We start from the raw sequence: 18,197 nt of genomic DNA on the forward strand, positions 1-18,197 counted from the left end.
CCCTCACGTAACCTCTGACTGAGTGATGAGTAGGCTTCTAAGAGCTTTACACGTATGAGCTCATCTCCTTCACCTAACAACCCTTCAAGGGAATGCTCCATTATCCCACTTTACAAATGAGGAAACTGAGGCATGGAGAGCCTTAGGCGCTTGCCCAAGTAACACAGCTGGTGTGAAATAGAGCCAGGATTTAACCAAGATGATTTGTCTCTAGATTCTGCCTCTGCTTGTCACTCTCTACTGCTTCTACTGTGTTATACTTCCTCTTACGGGGTTTGCCTTCTAGTAGGGCAGACGGACACATTTTTTAAAAGCTGTAAACTGAGTGTGGTAACTGCTATGGCAGAAGTGGGCAGGATGCAAGGAATGAGGATGCCGTGGCCTCCTGAGGAATTGACCTCAAAGCCCAATTCTAAGGATGAGAAGGAATTAGCTGTAGGAAGAGGAAGATGTCAGAGAGGAAGGCTCCAGACAGAGGGAAAAGGATGTGCGAAGGCCCTGGGTGGGGAGGAGTGGGAAGGGTTTGGATTTTGCCCTAAGTGTAGTGAGAGACCATTGGAGAATGATAAGCATGTGGGTAATAAAATGTTATGGGTTGAATTGTGTTCTGCTCCCAAAAGACATGTTGGAGACCTGACCCCCAGCATCTTGGAATGTGACCTTCTGTGGAGATGAGGTCTGTACAATGGTGATCAAGTTAAAATGAGATTACAAAATCCAACATGGCTGGTGTCCCTATAAAAGGGAGAAATTTGGACATAGAGAGACATAGGGAGAACACCGTGTGATGGTGAAGGCAGAGATTGAGGTGATACATCCATAGAAACACCAAAGATGGCCAGAAGCTCATGGAGCAGCATGGAACAGATTCTGCCTCAGGCGTCAGAGAGAACCAACCCTACGAACACCTTCATCTGTTCTTCGAGCCTCTAGAACCATGAGATAATGTGTTTCTGTGAGTTAAGTCCTGAAATCTCGAGAAAGGTCAAAGGTAAACTGATGAGTTAACACTCACCACTCCAGATCTTAAGAGCCATTTTCCTTCCCAATAAGCATGAAATATTCCCTTTATTGAATCAAGTTCACTAACAGAAAAATGAAACAGACTAACTGAATGCTTGGTCACCTCTCACCCAACATAGTGTAAGCTTCCATCAGACCTCCAGCAGAGATCACTCTAGATGGTCACATCATAAAACCAAATTCTCAATCATCGATGTTACCTATAGGTAATAAATTATTGGCTGCATAAAAACCAGAAACAAAGGAAAAATGCAAATTGTGCAGAATTTTGTTCACACAATGGTGGAAGAGTCCACTCGAGTACGAGAGCAAGTCTTAGTGCATAAGCACTTTTTAAGGTGCCTGTGTCACGTTTGCTGATGTCTCATTGTGCCGGGAAAGCAGGTCACGTGACTTTTGCAATCTACACATTTATCTACTGCTATGGGCCGATTTGTGTCCCCCCACCCCTGAAATTTCATCTGTTGAAGCTCTCACCTCCAATGTGATGGTATTTGGAGGTGAGACCTTAGGAAGGTAATTAGGTGTAGAAGAGGTCATGAAGGTGGAACCCCACAATGAGATTAGTGTCCTTATAAGAAGAGATGACAGAGAGCTTGCTTGCTCTCCAGCATGTGTAGACATAGCAAGAAGGCAGCTGTCTGCAAGCCCAGAAGAGAGCCCTCACCAGAACCCAACCATACTGGTACCCTGATCTCAGAGTTCCAGCCTCGAGAAATGTGAGAAAAGAAATGTCTGTTAGTTAAGCCACCCCATCTGTGATATTTGTTATGGCAGCCCAAGCCGACTAAGACACGGAGAGAGCATGTCAAGAGGTATGATGCAAAGAACAAATATGTCTGCACAGCTGGGTTAACTCAAGAAGGCATCGGAGGTGACTTTAATCTTCTCCTGAAGGATGAGGTAGAGTTTGAAATGTGAGGAAGAGGAGAGGAAACTTTGTATATGCAAAGGCAGGAAGGTGATTACCTTTGATCACTGTTGCTCTTAATCTTGGCAGAAATGTAAAATTTAAGAGCCTTCTGTAAGAGGTTAATTTTCCACTGTTTTGGGATGTTGTGGCTGAGATATAGTTAGGTTTTTGTTTGGTGCCCACGACTTTGCTGTCAGAATTGGAAATGGAAAACTCAAAGAGAATTTAATTTACAAGGCTATTTAAAAAGAGAGTGAAAATGGAACCAATTTTCTTCCTGGGTCAGAGGCTGTTATTACCATACGTCCTTTTTTATTGCTCCAAAACAACAACAGAATGAAGAAGGAGTTCGTTTCCAAAATCAAAAGCAAATGCCTGTTTTCAGAGGTTTTGGACCTTGATGGGCAGATAGGGCCTTTTCCCAAGACTTCCAAGACTGACTTAGGAAGAAAACCAGCTTGTCTCTTGAGGAAACCTTAGGAAAGAAAGCTCTTCTCCATAAATGGGGTCCCCAGATCCTCCTCCTCTAGGGAATCAGGAATGACCAATGCAAATGGAAAATGCTGCACTCCATCTTGGGGGTTTTCCATTATTTTCAATGGTCATTATTTTCATATGTAGACCATATATGAATATCTTTAAAATCATTCATTTCTTCCCCTTAATCCAGGTGAGTGAAATATCTATATTTCCAATGAACTTTGAGATTTCAGACACAAAAACAAAAACCTTCATTCTGGTGCAGTGAACCTTTTATATTGCTCACTGACTTTTCTTCAGAGCAGCATATATGCTCATTAAAAAACCCTTCTATACAGAATGTATTTTGCAAATGAAAAGAATCAAAATTAACTTTATTTTCAGAATATTATCATGCTCATTTGAGAACTTCAGTGCATCTCTAAGAGTAAGGAAAATGGAAATTGAGAGTTCTATTCCCGAAAGATAGAAAACGCGATATTTTTTTTCAACCAAAGCTGTTCTTTGCTCTCATGGGGATGTCAGTGATGGGTGAAGCATTTGTGTGAAGACCGGATGCCTGGTGGAGAGTCATGTACAACACACCCAGACCACCTTCCCGCCTCACTGAATTTGTTTTCACGTCGTGGGAAAAATCTCTGTCCCCAGCGTCGTCCCTTTGGGTAGATAAGTTGGCCAAAGGAAGTCATGTTGTTTCCAGCCCATGTAGACCTAGGTAGGTATCCAGGAGGGAGGATGGGAGAATTTGTTCCAGACCTCAGACTCTGTTTCATAAAAATATTCCAGATACCATCAGCTAATGCCAGGAGTGAAATATGGAAGGATAGCATTTTTTTTTTTTTATTATTCAGACCCCCTCAAAATGAAGGGGATGGAAAGAGGAGACCTGTGGCTTCATTTGGGTAGCTTAGGGCTTTTAATTTTTAAGAGAGGAGATTCCTTTAGCTTCCAAGATTTTTCAGTTATAAAATCTAAGACTTTTTTTTTGTAGCTAGCATGTACATTTAAAATAGAAGAGAGGAAGGAAGAAAGAATGGAAAAAAGTCTTACAATCCACAAGGCAATAACTTCTTGCTGAAAACAGATCACTTCATGGAGTGATCATGAAGTTTGAGATTTTCCAAATGGATGGATTCGTTCCCACTCTACTTTCAAGACCTTTAATCAGAAGTTATATTGCAAGTTGATACTGAAAGATGGAAGGATATTGCTTTTAGGTGGAGAGTTGTTTTTTATTTCTCCGAGGCAATGTCTCTTTTGAAGAATCTCACAGAAGCAAAGTGTGTCAGCGAAGGTTTTCTCAGCTGCACTCTGGTGATAAACGGGGCAGTTTCTGGGGATTCTGCCCACCTGCCCCGTCAGGACTGGTAATCAGACCCTTTACCTGGCAGCGCAGCTCTGTCAATGGATTTGTTTGTCCCTTGCGGCTTGTTAAAGTTCCCAGCCGACTTCTCCAGGGAATGGTGACTTTTGTTTTTCAGGGATGGCAGCTGGTACCCCAGCTTTTCCTTTAGGGAATATTTTTGTGTATCAGACTAAATATCAGGACCACCATTTGGCTCCTGATTTAATCCCAAAGATTCCACATTTATATTTCACGAGTCCCTTCCCCGCTTCTTCCAGCTGCCTTAAGTCTCTCCTGTTCTTTCTCTTTTAACAACATAGTGTTCCGTAGTGGCCAGGATCTTTGGGTTACCTTCCACCCCTATTCCCTCTGCTTGGAAAAGCCTGAATTGTATTTGCTTGTTGCCTTCCTTCATCCCAGAGTCTCATCACTCTCTCTCTCTTTAAAACTATGTGTGATTCTTGGGGGCCCCACATCTGCCACGGAGAAGCTAGAAAAACCCCAGGCCAAATTTCAAAAGACACATCAGGAAATTCTGAACGTGTTTGGAAACTCCTACTAATTCTGTGGGATTATAGAGATTTATAAACTGCATTCCACATTTTTTCCTTGGTATTCTCACGCACTTCCGAAACGTCAAAAGGGCTAGATTTTTTCTTTATCCAGATACAAGGGGTATCTTTTCCTCTCGGGGAGAGGAATTAAGATGCTCAATCTGGTTTCCCTCTTAAAATCTCCTAGGACTGCATGACTATTGACATAGGTTTCCTTTATTACTTGGCATTAGGATACAAATTGTAGCTTCTTTCTCCTGTTGTGTTTTAAAGTTTTGTGATGAAACGACAGATCACATTTATCAGGCACCGTATTTATGCCAGGCACAGCATTTAGCACTTTTTGTGGCTTAGTTCATTTGACCCTCATATAACTTGAGAGGAAGGTACTTTTATTATCCATATTTTGTAGATGAGAGACCCTGAGTTGAGAGAGCTGGGTGCTCTTTAAAGATTTGTGACCATTTTTGTTGATGATATACTCTTTTAAGAGAAATGGAATTCTGGAGACAGTTTGATAAAATAACCTAGTTAGAGTTTCTATAAAAACCACCTGTTCAATCCTGGTCTGGCCACAGAGTTTGCTGGCACCTTCTTTTGGACAAGCATCTGTTACCTCTATTGTGGTCCCAGGCAGATAATGGAGAATGGCAGTGACTTGAGATTTTGGTCCTTTTTTTGCAGTCATTTGGGTGACTAGGAGACAAGAAGTTTGATGTCTCAAGGACTCTTCGAAGAAAGAAGCTTTCATAACAGTTTTACCTTTGGTCCCCTGGCCCCGTATTGCGTATGCTCCTTCAGTTGCATTCCGTCCCATCACCGTAACATAGGGGTGGCATTCTGGAGCATTCCCCTAGCATTCTACACTATTTTATGCACACCACCGGTGACAGGAAGCTCTGCGTCCCCTAAAGATAAAGGGAAACGCGAAAGGTCATAGGGCAGTATTCTTCGAACTTGAGTATTGTAAAGTCTTCTTGTAAAGGGAGAACATTTTCGGTAATCCCTCTCCTTGATTTGTTATTTTTATTTATTTTACTTCATGTTCACCAATGTAAAATTAAACTTACTTTATGGTTCTGTACAAATAAGCAAAAATAATTCACAAGTGACGTATAACCGAGACCGAAAGAGCCTCCAAATATTCAAATTAGCAATATCAATTACATGCCATGGCTGCTGTTCCGTGAGAATTGAACTGCTGAGCACAGTCTGGCAATCGATCGCTCAACCCCCCCTTTCCACTCTTCCAGTGGCTTTCAAACTGGAGTGTGCATCCGAAGCATCAGAAGAACTTGTGAAGACACAGATTGCGGGGCCCTACCCCGAGAGTGTCTGATTCAGCAGGTCTGGGGTGGGGCCCAAGAACGTGCATTTCTAACATATTCCCAGGGGATGCTGTCTGTGGCTGTTGGTCTGAGGACCACACTTTGGGAACCTCTGCGTACTCATCATCAGGAGACTTTCTTTTCCACAGATAGAGGCACAGAAACATCATTGATAATTTAAGGCCACCTCTCTTCCTTTGTCATTAGCCTTTGGCAGTAAAAGTGATATATTTTGGCCAACATTGTATGTTGGTAAACAAATGCAAAAAAGCAGACACCGAAATCGAGGGTGTATGATGAAGGGTTTTACGTGGTTGTATGGTGATCATCCGATGTCCCTGGTTAGGCTTTGTTTACAAAGCTTTGTTTAGTATCTTAGCAAAAAGAAGGTAAAAAGTAGAACTGGTGAGCTCCTGAGAATATGTCCATGTACCTCAGTTTGAGAAACACTCTATGGTTTGGGTGTTATAAAACATCTACCTGCAGAAAATGTGCCATTGGATAAGCACCGGCCTCTTCGGCTTTAGGTATGAATGTTAGAACCAAGGTTAAGGCACAGAGAGGTGGGCAGGGGCAGGATCAACTGCTCTTGTCCCCCAACCCATAGGTAGAGGTCACAGACTTTGGCATGTTATTGGGACACCCCGCGCCATGCCCAGAATGGAATGAGCGGCATCAGGGAGACTGGAAGCAGCTTGTGTCAGAGGCTGATCGGTGCTCTCCAAAGACAGCTTTGTGGGATGTTCCAGGGGGGTTCCACAAAAGCCGTGGGTCTGAGACCCCTCCGAATGCAAAAATTCTACAACTTAGGGCCTCCCTTAGCTATCCCTCTTATCAGTCTTCCAGAACCTTCCAAAGCGAGGATGTTTAGCTCTACCTCAAACACACCCTAAATGCAGCATTGCATCATAGATTCTCAACCATGCTACCAGCCTTAATAGTGCTTCCCTCCACCCCCAGACCGGCTTTCTTCCCCAGCTTCCTCTGTTCTCTCATGCTTACTGTTCATCCGGTTTCCAGGATTGAAACTTGGCACATCCTCTTCAAATGTCTCTATTGCTCATTTGCCTATTTTCTTCCCATTGTAGGCATCACGCCCACTCCAACTTTATTAGCAACATGCTGGATTTAGCGCCACAGTCTCCTGCGCCCAATTCTGAGTCCCTTTAATCTACTCAATACCAGATGACTATTCCCCAAATTATTTGGCCGTAGGACTTTTATTCACCCGACATCTATTCTTATCCTGGAGAATGTGTTCCACTAAACACACAGGGAAATTCCGCTCTCACTGGCTTGCACGCATATTTTCTGCTCATTGTTGTCTCCATTTCTTGGTCTTCACAGCTTGTCTTCTCCATCCGCACGTCCAGCCAGCCAAAGACTTAGAAATTCACACACATATACTTACCCCCTGAGAGGCCTCCTGTCTTCAAGTTTTTATTATAGTCCTCTTTCTCCCTTAATTGAACTCTGTGGCCAAAAGCAGCACAGGTCAGCATTTTCTCATTCCTCTGCACTCGTCACCACTTGAAAGGATTGTGCTTATTTATTGTTTACCTGTCGTCTGTGTTCCCCCAACCCCATTCAAGATGGCGGGTCCTTGTCTGGTTCACCCCTACCCAGTGCCTATACCACTGTGCGGGACAGAGATTCAGCCAGCAAGTATTTGTGGAATGGCTGTTTATGTAACTGTCTCCCTAACTCGACAGTGAGTTACGGAGCAGGAACTGGGTCTTAGTGTACGCCTGCAGTTTGAGAATGATTTCTAGCTGGAGCCTGTGAGCTCCGTACCTGGTACCTGTCCTAGCGCTGTAATTCAGAGCCGCCTCCGTGGAATTGGGCCCCGGGGGGTCTTCATTTCAATCAGTCTCATTGGATTTGTTTTGACCGGAGATCCTATTGCCTGTTTTTAAAACCTATTCCCTTGGGCGTTTTTGAACACTTGAGGCCCCTTGGCAGGCAGGCATTTCATCCCATCAGGAAATCTCATTAAAATGATATTAGACTTATACATCAAGAAAATAAAAATCCTCCAAGGAGATGTTGCTGTTCTCTAGACGGGCATTGAATATAAGTGGTTTAGCCCGGTCGGAGGGCATTTCAACCACATCTGAGATGTTGGGCCTGGGCTGGGTGCAGAATCTCATGATAAACCATGATATAAAAGGTAAGAGTAGGAAGGACGCCACCCCCCCTCCCCTTCCAAGGAATTTCTTTAGTTAGAGGCCAAAACAAAATTCAAAGGATGAGTAAAACACGAGTTTTTCGTATAAGATTTTCATTGGAAAAGGCTGAGCAGTCATCAGGCGTGCCGGCTCGGCTCAGCTCGGCTCGGCTCAGCTCGGCTCAGCTTGGCTTGTTCTGCCATGCAAGGACTCGCCTTACAGGTTTCGGTCTGGTCTCCAGGCTCCACCTTATAAACCACACTCGAAAACCACATAATGACAAGACCGTATTTATTTGAGGTTCCTAACATCTCTCAGGCATTTTCCACATAATTTGGTCTGGACTTCCATTCAGAAGGAAGGGGCATGGTTTCTGCCTCAGGCGGGCAGCTCTTGGAGGCCTTTCGATAGCTCTGACCTCCGTAACTCACTCTCCGAAGCCTCCACAGTCCTGCCTTCACCCTTCGGTGTGCTGAGGGTTCTAAAAGGACGACTATGAAGAAAGAGACCTCTTAAGGTGGACGTGAAAGTGACAGGACCGAAACTTTGCCAAGGCCGAGCTCTCTTTGTTGTCCTCTCCCTGGGAGCTTTATTCTGGTCTCATCCTTTGGTGTCTGTCTTTTCAGAGGTGTGAACATGTACGCCATGTTGACCGGGACCCTGCCTTTCACAGTGGAGCCTTTCAGCCTGAGGGCTTTGTACCAGAAGATGGTGGACAAGGAAATGAACCCCCTCCCCACGCAGCTCTCCACAGGTAATGCACCTGCCGTTCCGAATTCTGGGTTTCAGGACTTGAGTGCCATCCAGTTTGGATCCATCTGAAGCTGTATTTGTTTTGCAGCGAGGGGATTAGGAGTACCCATGATTCTAGAGTTAGAACTAGTCACCACAGCGGTTAAAAATAGCCACACCTGTCATCTCACCTTGAGCCTTTCCTTTTCCATTATAATTCTGAGTCCCTAACTTCCTCCTTCCTCCTTCTGCCTAAAACATATCAAAAGGATCTTAGATTGTCCATTGGAAAAAATAATTGCAGGCTTGATTGCTTTAGCTTCCACAGATTTTACCCTCCCTAGGATAATGTTGACTTTGAAAAGAGTGTTTATAATCATGTTTCTATTGTGTCTTCCTTAGTCAATTCACTGTAAAGAAATATTAGGTTTTTTCAGGTTCGGTCTGTAGTTTGTTTTGCTATTTGAGTTTTTGAGCCCTTTCAAAACTTTTAAATACACGCACACACACACACACACACATACACACTCAGTTACTTGATTAGACTGAATCATCAGGTAAACGTTTGGAGATATTCTCAAACTTTAGCAGGTTTCACATTTTTGTTAACCAGTTCATATTAAAGAGTTTGGTTTCAGATCTGATAAAATTAGTACCGGTTTGTTCTTTGTTTGGATCTGATTCAAACTCAGAAGTTTCTGGCCTCTGGCTGGTCTTCTGAATGTTATTGGCTTTTCTAGAATCACGCTCAGCTTCACTGGAGATAAGGCATGTAGCCAAAAAAAAAAAAAAAAAAAGTAATTATTTAATTTCAACTTATGGTACATGGTTAAAATATAGCATTTTTATTTTACTACTGTTATGTATTTTTCTCTTGCATTTATAAAGAATCCTTGAAGCTGACCCTGAATTTATGCTAGCCAAATGGAATCCAAGCCGAAATGATTTCTTGTATGTAATTATCTAATTTGGTCCATACTTTCACCTTTCCTAGGGAGGGTAGAATCTGTGGAAGCTAAAAGCAAAGGAGGCATTATGTAGTTATGGAGTTAGGGAAATACTTAAGTACTTAGGGAAAATGAGTTATGGTTCTGTCATTACAAAAGAAATATTTCTGCACTGAGAGCAGTGACTCTTGGAGTTAGAAAATGTGCGAAACGTTGAACGAATTGTTATATTTAGGTTTCAGAGCTTTTAGAAATGTCGAAAGTGCTGCAAAGCGCTATGAGGAGTGCTCATCCATTCATTCCGCATTTCGTATTCATTCCGTTATTCCATGAATCTGTATTGTGCACCAACTATACGCTAGGAATGCTCTAGGTGCCGGGAAGACAGAAGACAGAACAGATTCAGTCTTCACCCATTCAGAGCTTACATATCAATGGGAGAGGCTAAAAATAAGCAAATAAGCATGTGTGATGTTTGGTAGTGCAAGTGTAAGAAAATATAATAAATCACAATAAGGAGATAGAGAGTAAAGATAGTTTTTTTCACAAATAAAAATTTTAAAAACCTTTTTATTGTGGTGTAGTTGTAGAGTCACATGTAGTTGCTAGAAATCATGGCGGTCTGTCCAGCCTTAACCTAGTTCCCCACCACCCACCCCATTGGTAATATATTGCATAACTGCAGTGTAATATCACCACCAGGAAACTGACATTGATTAAATCCATTGACCTTATTTACATTGGATGTACTTGAGTGTGTCGGTGTATATTTAATTCTATGCAATTTTATCACTGGTGTAGATTCATAGGACAACTACCACATTCAAGATACAGAACAGTTAGTCCCATGACAAGAATTCCCCTTGCTACCCTTCTGTAGCCATGGACACCTTCCTGCCTCTCTCCTTAACACTAACCTGTTCTTCATCACTATAATTTTGTCATTTCAAAAATGCTATATGTATGGCTTTTTTCACTCAGCCTCATTTCCTTGAGATCCATCCAAGTCGTTGCACGTATCAATCTTTTGTTTCTTTTCATTGCCGAGTAGAATTCCAAGGTATAGATATATCACAGTTTGTTTAATCATTCACCCGTTGGAGGACATTGGGTTGTTTCCAGCTTTGGGCTACTGCGAAGAAATCTGCTGTCCACGTTCACGTACTGGTTTTTGTGCGAACATGTTTTCCTTTCTCTGGGACAAATGTCTAAGCTTGAAATTGCAGGTCATATGGTAGACACTCATTTAGTTTTGTAAGGAACTGCCACTCTCTTGTCCAGAGTGGCTGCACCATTTTGCATTCCCGTTAGCAATGGATGAGTGATCCTGTTTCTTTGCAACTTTGCCAGCATTTAATACTATCACTATTTTGTTTACAAATAAATGCAGTCTTTCACAGCAGTCTCTCAGAGTGATTCTGGAGTTCCTCTTATGGTTCAGAGCCTGTTTTGTCCTCAGGACTCATAACAAAGGACAATAGGAGGGTGTCTGTACCCCCTTGCCTGCAAAAGGTAGACATTTTGAATCCCAGCGAGATCCTGAGGAGCCGAAGAACTTATTCTCAGAGTATTAGTCAGGATAGGCCAGGTTATGCTGCAGTAACAAATAGCCCTGAAATATCAGTGGTTTAAGACAATGATTTATTTCTCATTCATGCCACTTATCTATCAAGAGTCTGATGGAGGATTGAAAGGTTCTTCCCATCCCAGTCGGTCAGGGTTCCAGACCTGCGGTATAGTCGCTACTTTAAACACATCTGGTCCAAGAAGAGGGAAAGAGAAATCTAGATCTCTCACCAGCACATAAATCTTCTACCAGCATTCCACTCATAGCTCCTGACTTTCTAAAACATCACACGGCTTTACCCAAATAAAGGGATTGGGAAAGTGCAATCCTACCATATGTCTAGAATGCAGAAAGCCGGAAATACCTGTTGAACAGCATCCTTATGGGGCATAGGCTGTGGGAGGAGGAACAGGCTGTGATCGCCTCTGGGGCGGGTCGGGCAGCAGAGGGAGGGCAGGTAGATTAACAACACGAGAAAATCAGTCTCTTCAGAACCAACCTGGTTTCAACCTCCAGTACTAGACTCAGACTTCGTAGTTTTCGGATTGTAGAAATTAAATTTACTCTAAAGAAGTGAACGGTGCTCCCCCTGAAGAAATTAACAAAGAGACCAAAGGAAATTCCAAAGAAGACATATTAGAAATGTTCCGAGCGATTTCAGCATCACTGGAGCTGGTATCCAACCTCGAACAGCTCCTGTTCCAAGCAGACAGTTTCGACTTTGGCCTTAAGCTCTGTGCGTGCTTGTTAAAGATCTTCACATTCCTACAGGATTTGTTGTCTTGGCTCGCCAAGCATGAATTGCATTTTTATATCTGATTTTACATTAAGGAATTTTGGACCCCACCTCCTCATTATTATTATTATTATTATTATTTTTACTATTGGGATATGTAAATATCTCAACTAGGGCTTTAACCCTTTGTGCCAGGTATCAAACATAGTGTTTGCACAAATAGATGTGCATGAATCTAGGTTGCTGATTCTGGAGTGAAAGCGTGTGGCCTGGGAAGGCAGCCCACGGGTTCATTCAACTACTCAGGCTGGGAACTGGGCCGATGCGGTAGGGCCCGTAGCTGCGCACCAGCTGCTGAGGAAGATAAGGCATCTTATCTTGTTTCCTGAGCGAATGACTTCCGTTTTGGGGATCTGCCACTGCCCTTCGGACAGCCCCCTGTTTCTCCAACTCTTTGCCTTTGCACCCCACCAAGTTTATCGCTCCTCCCTTCCAACCAGCCTGAGCCACCTTCCTTTATACCATCTGTTTACATCCCCAAATACTCGTTTACCAGTAAACAAGAGTAGCTGCTATTTATCGAATGGCCATGTGTGAGTGCTTTTCATACTCTCTCTCTTGTTCTCATAACCACAGGTAAGTACTCTTATTCCCAGTTTATCAGTGAGGACAAAACTGAGTCTCAGCGAGATTAAGTACCTTCTCTATTTTTGCATTTATGTCTGCTTGAACCCCCCCAACCTGGATTTTACTACCGTACTCTACTCTTTTCTCTTTTTTGCCTTATTTTATTTCGTATAAGATGCCACTGCCACCATTCCCCCACCCAAGATTTGGTGGTATTATCTGTTGCCCTTATGTTTTGACTAATATCAAAATTGAATTGCCCAAATTGAAAACACGCCATTTTATTAAGTGTCCCACGAACACGTCTTATAAATGTAATGATTCTGTCACTCACATGTATAACGACTTCTTCACGTCTATTGTTTAATAGTATACTTTTTTCAGATTAAGTTGGAAGAATTTTTGCCAACTTTGAGTTGAAAAATATACATTGTTGTCCTTGTGAGTACATCGTGCATGCTTTGGAAGAATTGTCCTTCATTTTTACCACGTACAGATGCTCCTCAACTTACGATGGGGTTATGTTCTGATAAAGCCATTGTAAGTTGAAAATATGTAAGTTGAAAATGCATGTAATACACCTAACTCACCGAGCATAACTTAGCCCCGCCTACCTGAAACATGCCTAGAACAGCTGCCTCAGCCTGCAGCTGGGCAAAATCATCTAACACAAAGCCTATTTTATACTAAAGTGTTGACTGTCTCATGTAATTTATTATGTGTATCGCTTTCACACTGTCGAAAAGTCCAAAAATCACAAGCCGAACAGTCGTAAATCAAGGACCGTTTGTAGTTTGAAAACTTAAGCTTTTGGGGCCTTTCCAGTTCTCGCTTCTAGACAGTGTCTGTTTCTGCTTGTTGGCGCTTGTATATCACAGAGTCGCGAACGCCTTTCGTGGTTTACACATTTTTCAGACAGCTTACCTTTTTATCACTACACTTCGGTGATGGCACTTATAATACATTCCGAACAATCCCTTCAGATCAAGAGGTTTTGTAATGTGTAGTCACTGAAGCGAAGCTGCAGATGAGGTGTTAGCATTTGTGAGGATTGAGCCAATGCCAGTTAAGATTTCTGAGAAGTCTCAGCTATCAAATCATTGTCATTGCTGCTTTCCCAGGGAGGTGATGAAGAAGGAACTTCGGGTGGGGATGGGACTCTGCTTGCATCCAATGGGCTCCACTAATGCAACAAGTCTGATGGCTCTGCGTCCTGTGGCCCTTTCCCTTGGCACAGGTCGAGGTGCTCGCACAAGCTGGTTCAGACTTTGGAAAGCTGATGCCTCATGAAGGAAAGTAGGTTTTGCACAAAAGTGTGTTCTGTACAAAGATGGGGGGTATGGAGAGGGACCACCCCTTGTCGGTCACCCCCACTCTCAGGCCTGAGTGGAGAGCCCATGTCCTACCTAGCTCGTAAGAGTGGCATGTGATGGCTGGCCATGCCCGCCACGGCTCTCCAGGACAGTGAAGAATTATCTTAATCCCTTTGGCTCATGAGTCATAAGGATTTTCAGGACCCTAATGCAAACTTTGGAGAGCTCTAAGGATGTCTTTAATGTCTTTTTAGGATAATGCAATGTTCGTAATGTCCGAAGTAATAAAATTTGTCAGTAAAGAGTTGAACTAAAATTACTTGGGCTCATTAGCAATTCGTGAAGATGCAGAGCATTTGGTTCTGAAAATAGAAAAAAAACGCACATCCAGTCTGTTTTTAGCTCCCCTCGTTAATGATACTGTGAAGAGACCTGGCAGTAGCCTGGATTTGCTGTCCAGGTCCTTCGTGGGTAAGCGACAGGGATGTCTCAGAAGCATCAGTAACAGGACAGCCTCCCTGTTTCAGTTCATTGAGCCCACATCTTTTTTTCTTTAACCAAAACATGTGCCTGATTAAGCATCCAAATGACTCTTGTAATGTAAGGGAGTTGAGAGAAGGAGAACCCCTCTTTTTGGAGATCCGTTTGCTTTTCAGACCATTGAAGACTCAGCTATAAAACTTAGAATATTAAATGTATCTCACGACTGCTTTGGTGTCTACACATGTCTTTTTATCTACTACATTTTTAAAGAGAAACGACCTTCTGGTGACCCCGTCAACTGTATGGGAACTCACCTGGAGGAGTTACCTGGTGGCATGATCTAGCAAAAGTTGTTTTTTGGGAGGTTGATCCCGGCACCACAATTAGCCCCTTTTTTGATGGCTTCATTTCTACGTTGCAGAAAATGGTTGATAGGAAACACTCATCATTCTGTAAAGGACAGTTTTAAAATGACAACTAAAGCCTGTGAGAAAGTGAGAATTTTTATGACTTTTCCTCAGAAGGTTAGATTATCTTAGAAAACTGAAAAATAGCTTTGGAGCAAAGGATAGAAAAGTTTGGGGACTAAGCAAATGAAGATGATTTTCCAAGATCTGTTATTTGACATACTGAAAATTAGATATCATGTACAAAACTATGTAAAAGAATGTTTTTATATTGTAAAGACTATATAACAATGCAGCACAAAATAAGGAATATAGAATAGGAAAATATCATGGTCCCACAACTCCAGCAAAACAGACCATTTTGAAGCATCCCTGGCGTTCTTTGTTCCAATGATGACATGAATATTCTCATGCTGAACAATGTTGGAGCCTGTAACCTTCATGTGCATTATAGATATATTTTTCCACGTCATGCAGTTGTCTCCATTCTTATAAATCTTGCAGGATGCAAATATTCTACCTAGAGATGAACCAGCTTTCTGTCCCTAGTGCCTGGGTGGACACCAGATGCTCTGTAAATGTTTAATAAAAGGAGACTCAGGGCATCTGACAAAATGGGTTTTGCCTGAGCTGGAAGGGCAAGGGGCTGTGGAGATTTTGTAGCTTGGTAGTTGTTTCTCATATTCTTTCCTTACCCACCATGCTCAGTGAACCAATGTGACTGCAGCAGACTTCGATCGGCTGAAAAAGACAAACCTTTTTGGCATACTTTGCATTCAAGCAGCTCCACCATTTTGAGGAACAGCCCAAAAGGAGAGGGGCCATCGAATAGATGGGTGTTTACGGTGTGGTGCCGGCCAGAACTTTGTATATGAACTTGAATTTTAAAACTCGAGTCGCTGTTAGAGTTTACTTAACACTTTAGTGAAAACTGGCTGTCTGCCGTTATATCAGCCTGATTGGCTCAGCCAAGTGGGCATAGGCCCTCTCCGGTCTGCATGCTGCACCATCAGTTCAGAGTCTGGGGACTAACCTGGCGGCCATGGAGAATGGTTTTAAAACAAAGGACCAGAAAGAAAACAGGACCTCTCTGGTCTGTTGAGACTCAGGGTGTCACACAGTGAGGGACAAGTTAGAGCGTCTAATTTAGAATGCCTTTACCCTAGTTCCTTTCCAAGTGCTCAGGAACCTACCTTGAGATCAAGCATCTTCTCTTCACTTCCTTTCATCCCTTCAAGCCTGTGAATAGAACATCTCTTTGGCTCACCTTTTGGGTGGATCACAAGAAAAGGTCACAGGTTGCACTAGGAAGTGCAGGGCATTGGAGACCCAAAATGCTGCTTACTTTACAATGTACCAGCTGCCTTGCTTGAACAGAGATTTTAGACTTTTTGGATTTGTGGCACCCAGAGATTCAGAGACTAGATCAGTGCTGGCAGTGGCTCAGGAGAGGTGGTGGGTCACGTGCCTTGAGTCTCAGTGGCATCTGCGTTCAGCCTGTAACACTGGTGTGTTCTTTGCCGAATGTTTTCACAGGAGCCATCAACTTCCTGCGCTCTCTCCTGGAGCCGGATCCTGTGAAGAGGCCCAACATTCAGCAAGCACTGGCGAATCGCTGGCTTAATGAGAATTATATGGGCAAAGTGCCATATAATGTCACCTATCCCAACAGGTAATCAAGTGCACACAACAGAGGGACCCCCTTCTTGGGTCAGAAGCCCTGAATAGTTCTGGACAGGAAGCCGTGCGTGATTCAAGGGCAAGCTGCATTTCCTCTTGGCTGTCCTTCCCCGCTTCGCACCCACATTCCCATGGACAAAGCCACTTCAGTGCTCAAGAGGATGTGTAGACGGGCCATCCCGTGTGCCCTGCAGGGGATGCCCGGCAGAGGTGGGTGGGGGCTGAAATCCAGGCCACACTTACCTTGTCAAACCTGCTACAGAGGGCTATTTCTTCCCAGAGAGGTACCTGTTTCTAATTTGTACAAAAGGATCCTTTAGACTAGCTATGGTCTGAATGAGTATACATGTATGTGCGCGTGTGCGTGTGCGTGTGTGTGTGTGTGTGAGTGTGCGAGTACGTGTGTGGTCCACCCATGGATTCTCCTGCCAGCATCATTCAGAATCCAGTGGAATTGCATCTGTCCCCTTTCAACCCACCCCTTGAGCTCCTCCTCTACCCCTTCTTTGCACTGATGTTTATCTCAGCCCTAAGTCAATCCACTGCCTTAAAATTTTGGGGGTGGGAAATAAAGGCAATGGAAGGAGTCATTAGCTTCGGGCCGCGTTAGCAGATTCCATGAGGTGGAATCTTTAAGGAGAGCTTACAGACAGGAATCCACAGCAGGGAGACACCCAGCACTCCATGCTGGGGTGCTGACTGCAGAGTTGAAGCCGAGCATAAGAAAACATTTCCTTATACTTCTTTCTACTCATTTAACGTATGACTATAACTAACCCAAGTGAGGAAATGAGCAGACATGGAGGCCAGACATCCAGGAGATTGGCATCCACATTGGCTCCTCCTTCCTTAGAACTGCAGTGGCCCAGGTCAATGACACCAAGAGAACCATTGATGAAGGGGGACAAGTCGGGGAGAGGCAGGGCAAGGAAAGAGTGTCTTCTGCGATCATATTTTCAAAATGCCCAGGAAGATCTGGAAACTTCCACCGATCCTTATGAAAGCTGTAAGGCTGATTTCTCCAAATGAGATGGGCCAGCAGAACTCTGTCTTCAGGTGGAAATTCTAGAAGAACTTGAGAGGGTCTAAGTAGACATTCCCGGTGTCTGTGTTCGTGCTACTGGGTCAAACTTACACTCGCCACGGTCTTAGATGAGGTGGTTACCATCTAGAATTCTAGCATTTGACTCATGGGAGGTAATTTAAAGTCTAGGTTACTTAGGTTACCAGGGGAACCTGGAAATAAACTGCTGCTTTCCAACACCAGCTCGATTTGGGCCAGTATCTGAAACGGACACCAGAAATATTACCCCAACGTGAGACGGAAAGCAGAACTGAGGGGCCATGCTTTGTCACCGATGCTCATAATGAGAGCAGCACACAGGTCCCCTTTCTGTTAAAGGGAAGGTACACGGGTGGCAGCCAAATTAGTTATTAAGCTAATATAATCACAATCTAAATGAGCGTGATCAATCCACTCGACATGGCAGCTGCTGAAGGAGGTGGAGCTGGTATTGGAAGTGCGGTCTCCCCTCCTTGTTGGGCAAATCTTCATTCAAAAAGGATCATGCTGTGGTGTCTTATTTTGTAGCTTTTCCACCGGTTGTAGACTGGCTTTTGTAGATTAAAATTTAAACTCAAGTATTCTAACTGGTTTGTCCAGATTAAGATTTTTGAGCTTAGAATTGGTCAGAAGCATAAGAGCTGCATATGAACTAGTTAGGTAGATTGTAAAAATGGTTAAGATCTTGTATATTAAAGAAAACACTGCTTAATGTCTTTCGTTTATGTAAGTAAGGCCTATAACTCATACTAGAGGCAAATCATTGTTCAGTTTTTAAGTAATGAAACTGGAATTCTCAGCTGTTGGGGGGAGCACACGTGATTTACAATA

General features: G+C 43.3%; 1 protein-coding gene across 2 annotated transcripts in view; it reads left to right on the forward strand.

Moving 5' to 3' along the window:
- The window catches only part of HUNK (hormonally up-regulated Neu-associated kinase), a 98,385-nt gene that overhangs the window by 59,390 nt on the left and 20,798 nt on the right, over positions 1 to 18,197 (forward strand). For both annotated transcript variants that reach the window (XM_039857321.1, XM_039857322.1), the window contains exons 5-6: positions 8,438 to 8,565; positions 16,160 to 16,295. In XM_039857321.1, the coding sequence (XP_039713255.1) occupies positions 8,438 to 8,565; positions 16,160 to 16,295 (264 nt within the window). The remainder of the gene's footprint in view (positions 1 to 8,437; positions 8,566 to 16,159; positions 16,296 to 18,197) is intronic.

Source organism: Pteropus medius, unplaced genomic scaffold (genome assembly GCF_902729225.1).
Source record: "Pteropus medius unplaced genomic scaffold, Ma_sr-lr_union100, whole genome shotgun sequence".
In the NCBI taxonomy this organism is placed as follows: domain Eukaryota; kingdom Metazoa; phylum Chordata; class Mammalia; order Chiroptera; family Pteropodidae; genus Pteropus; species Pteropus medius.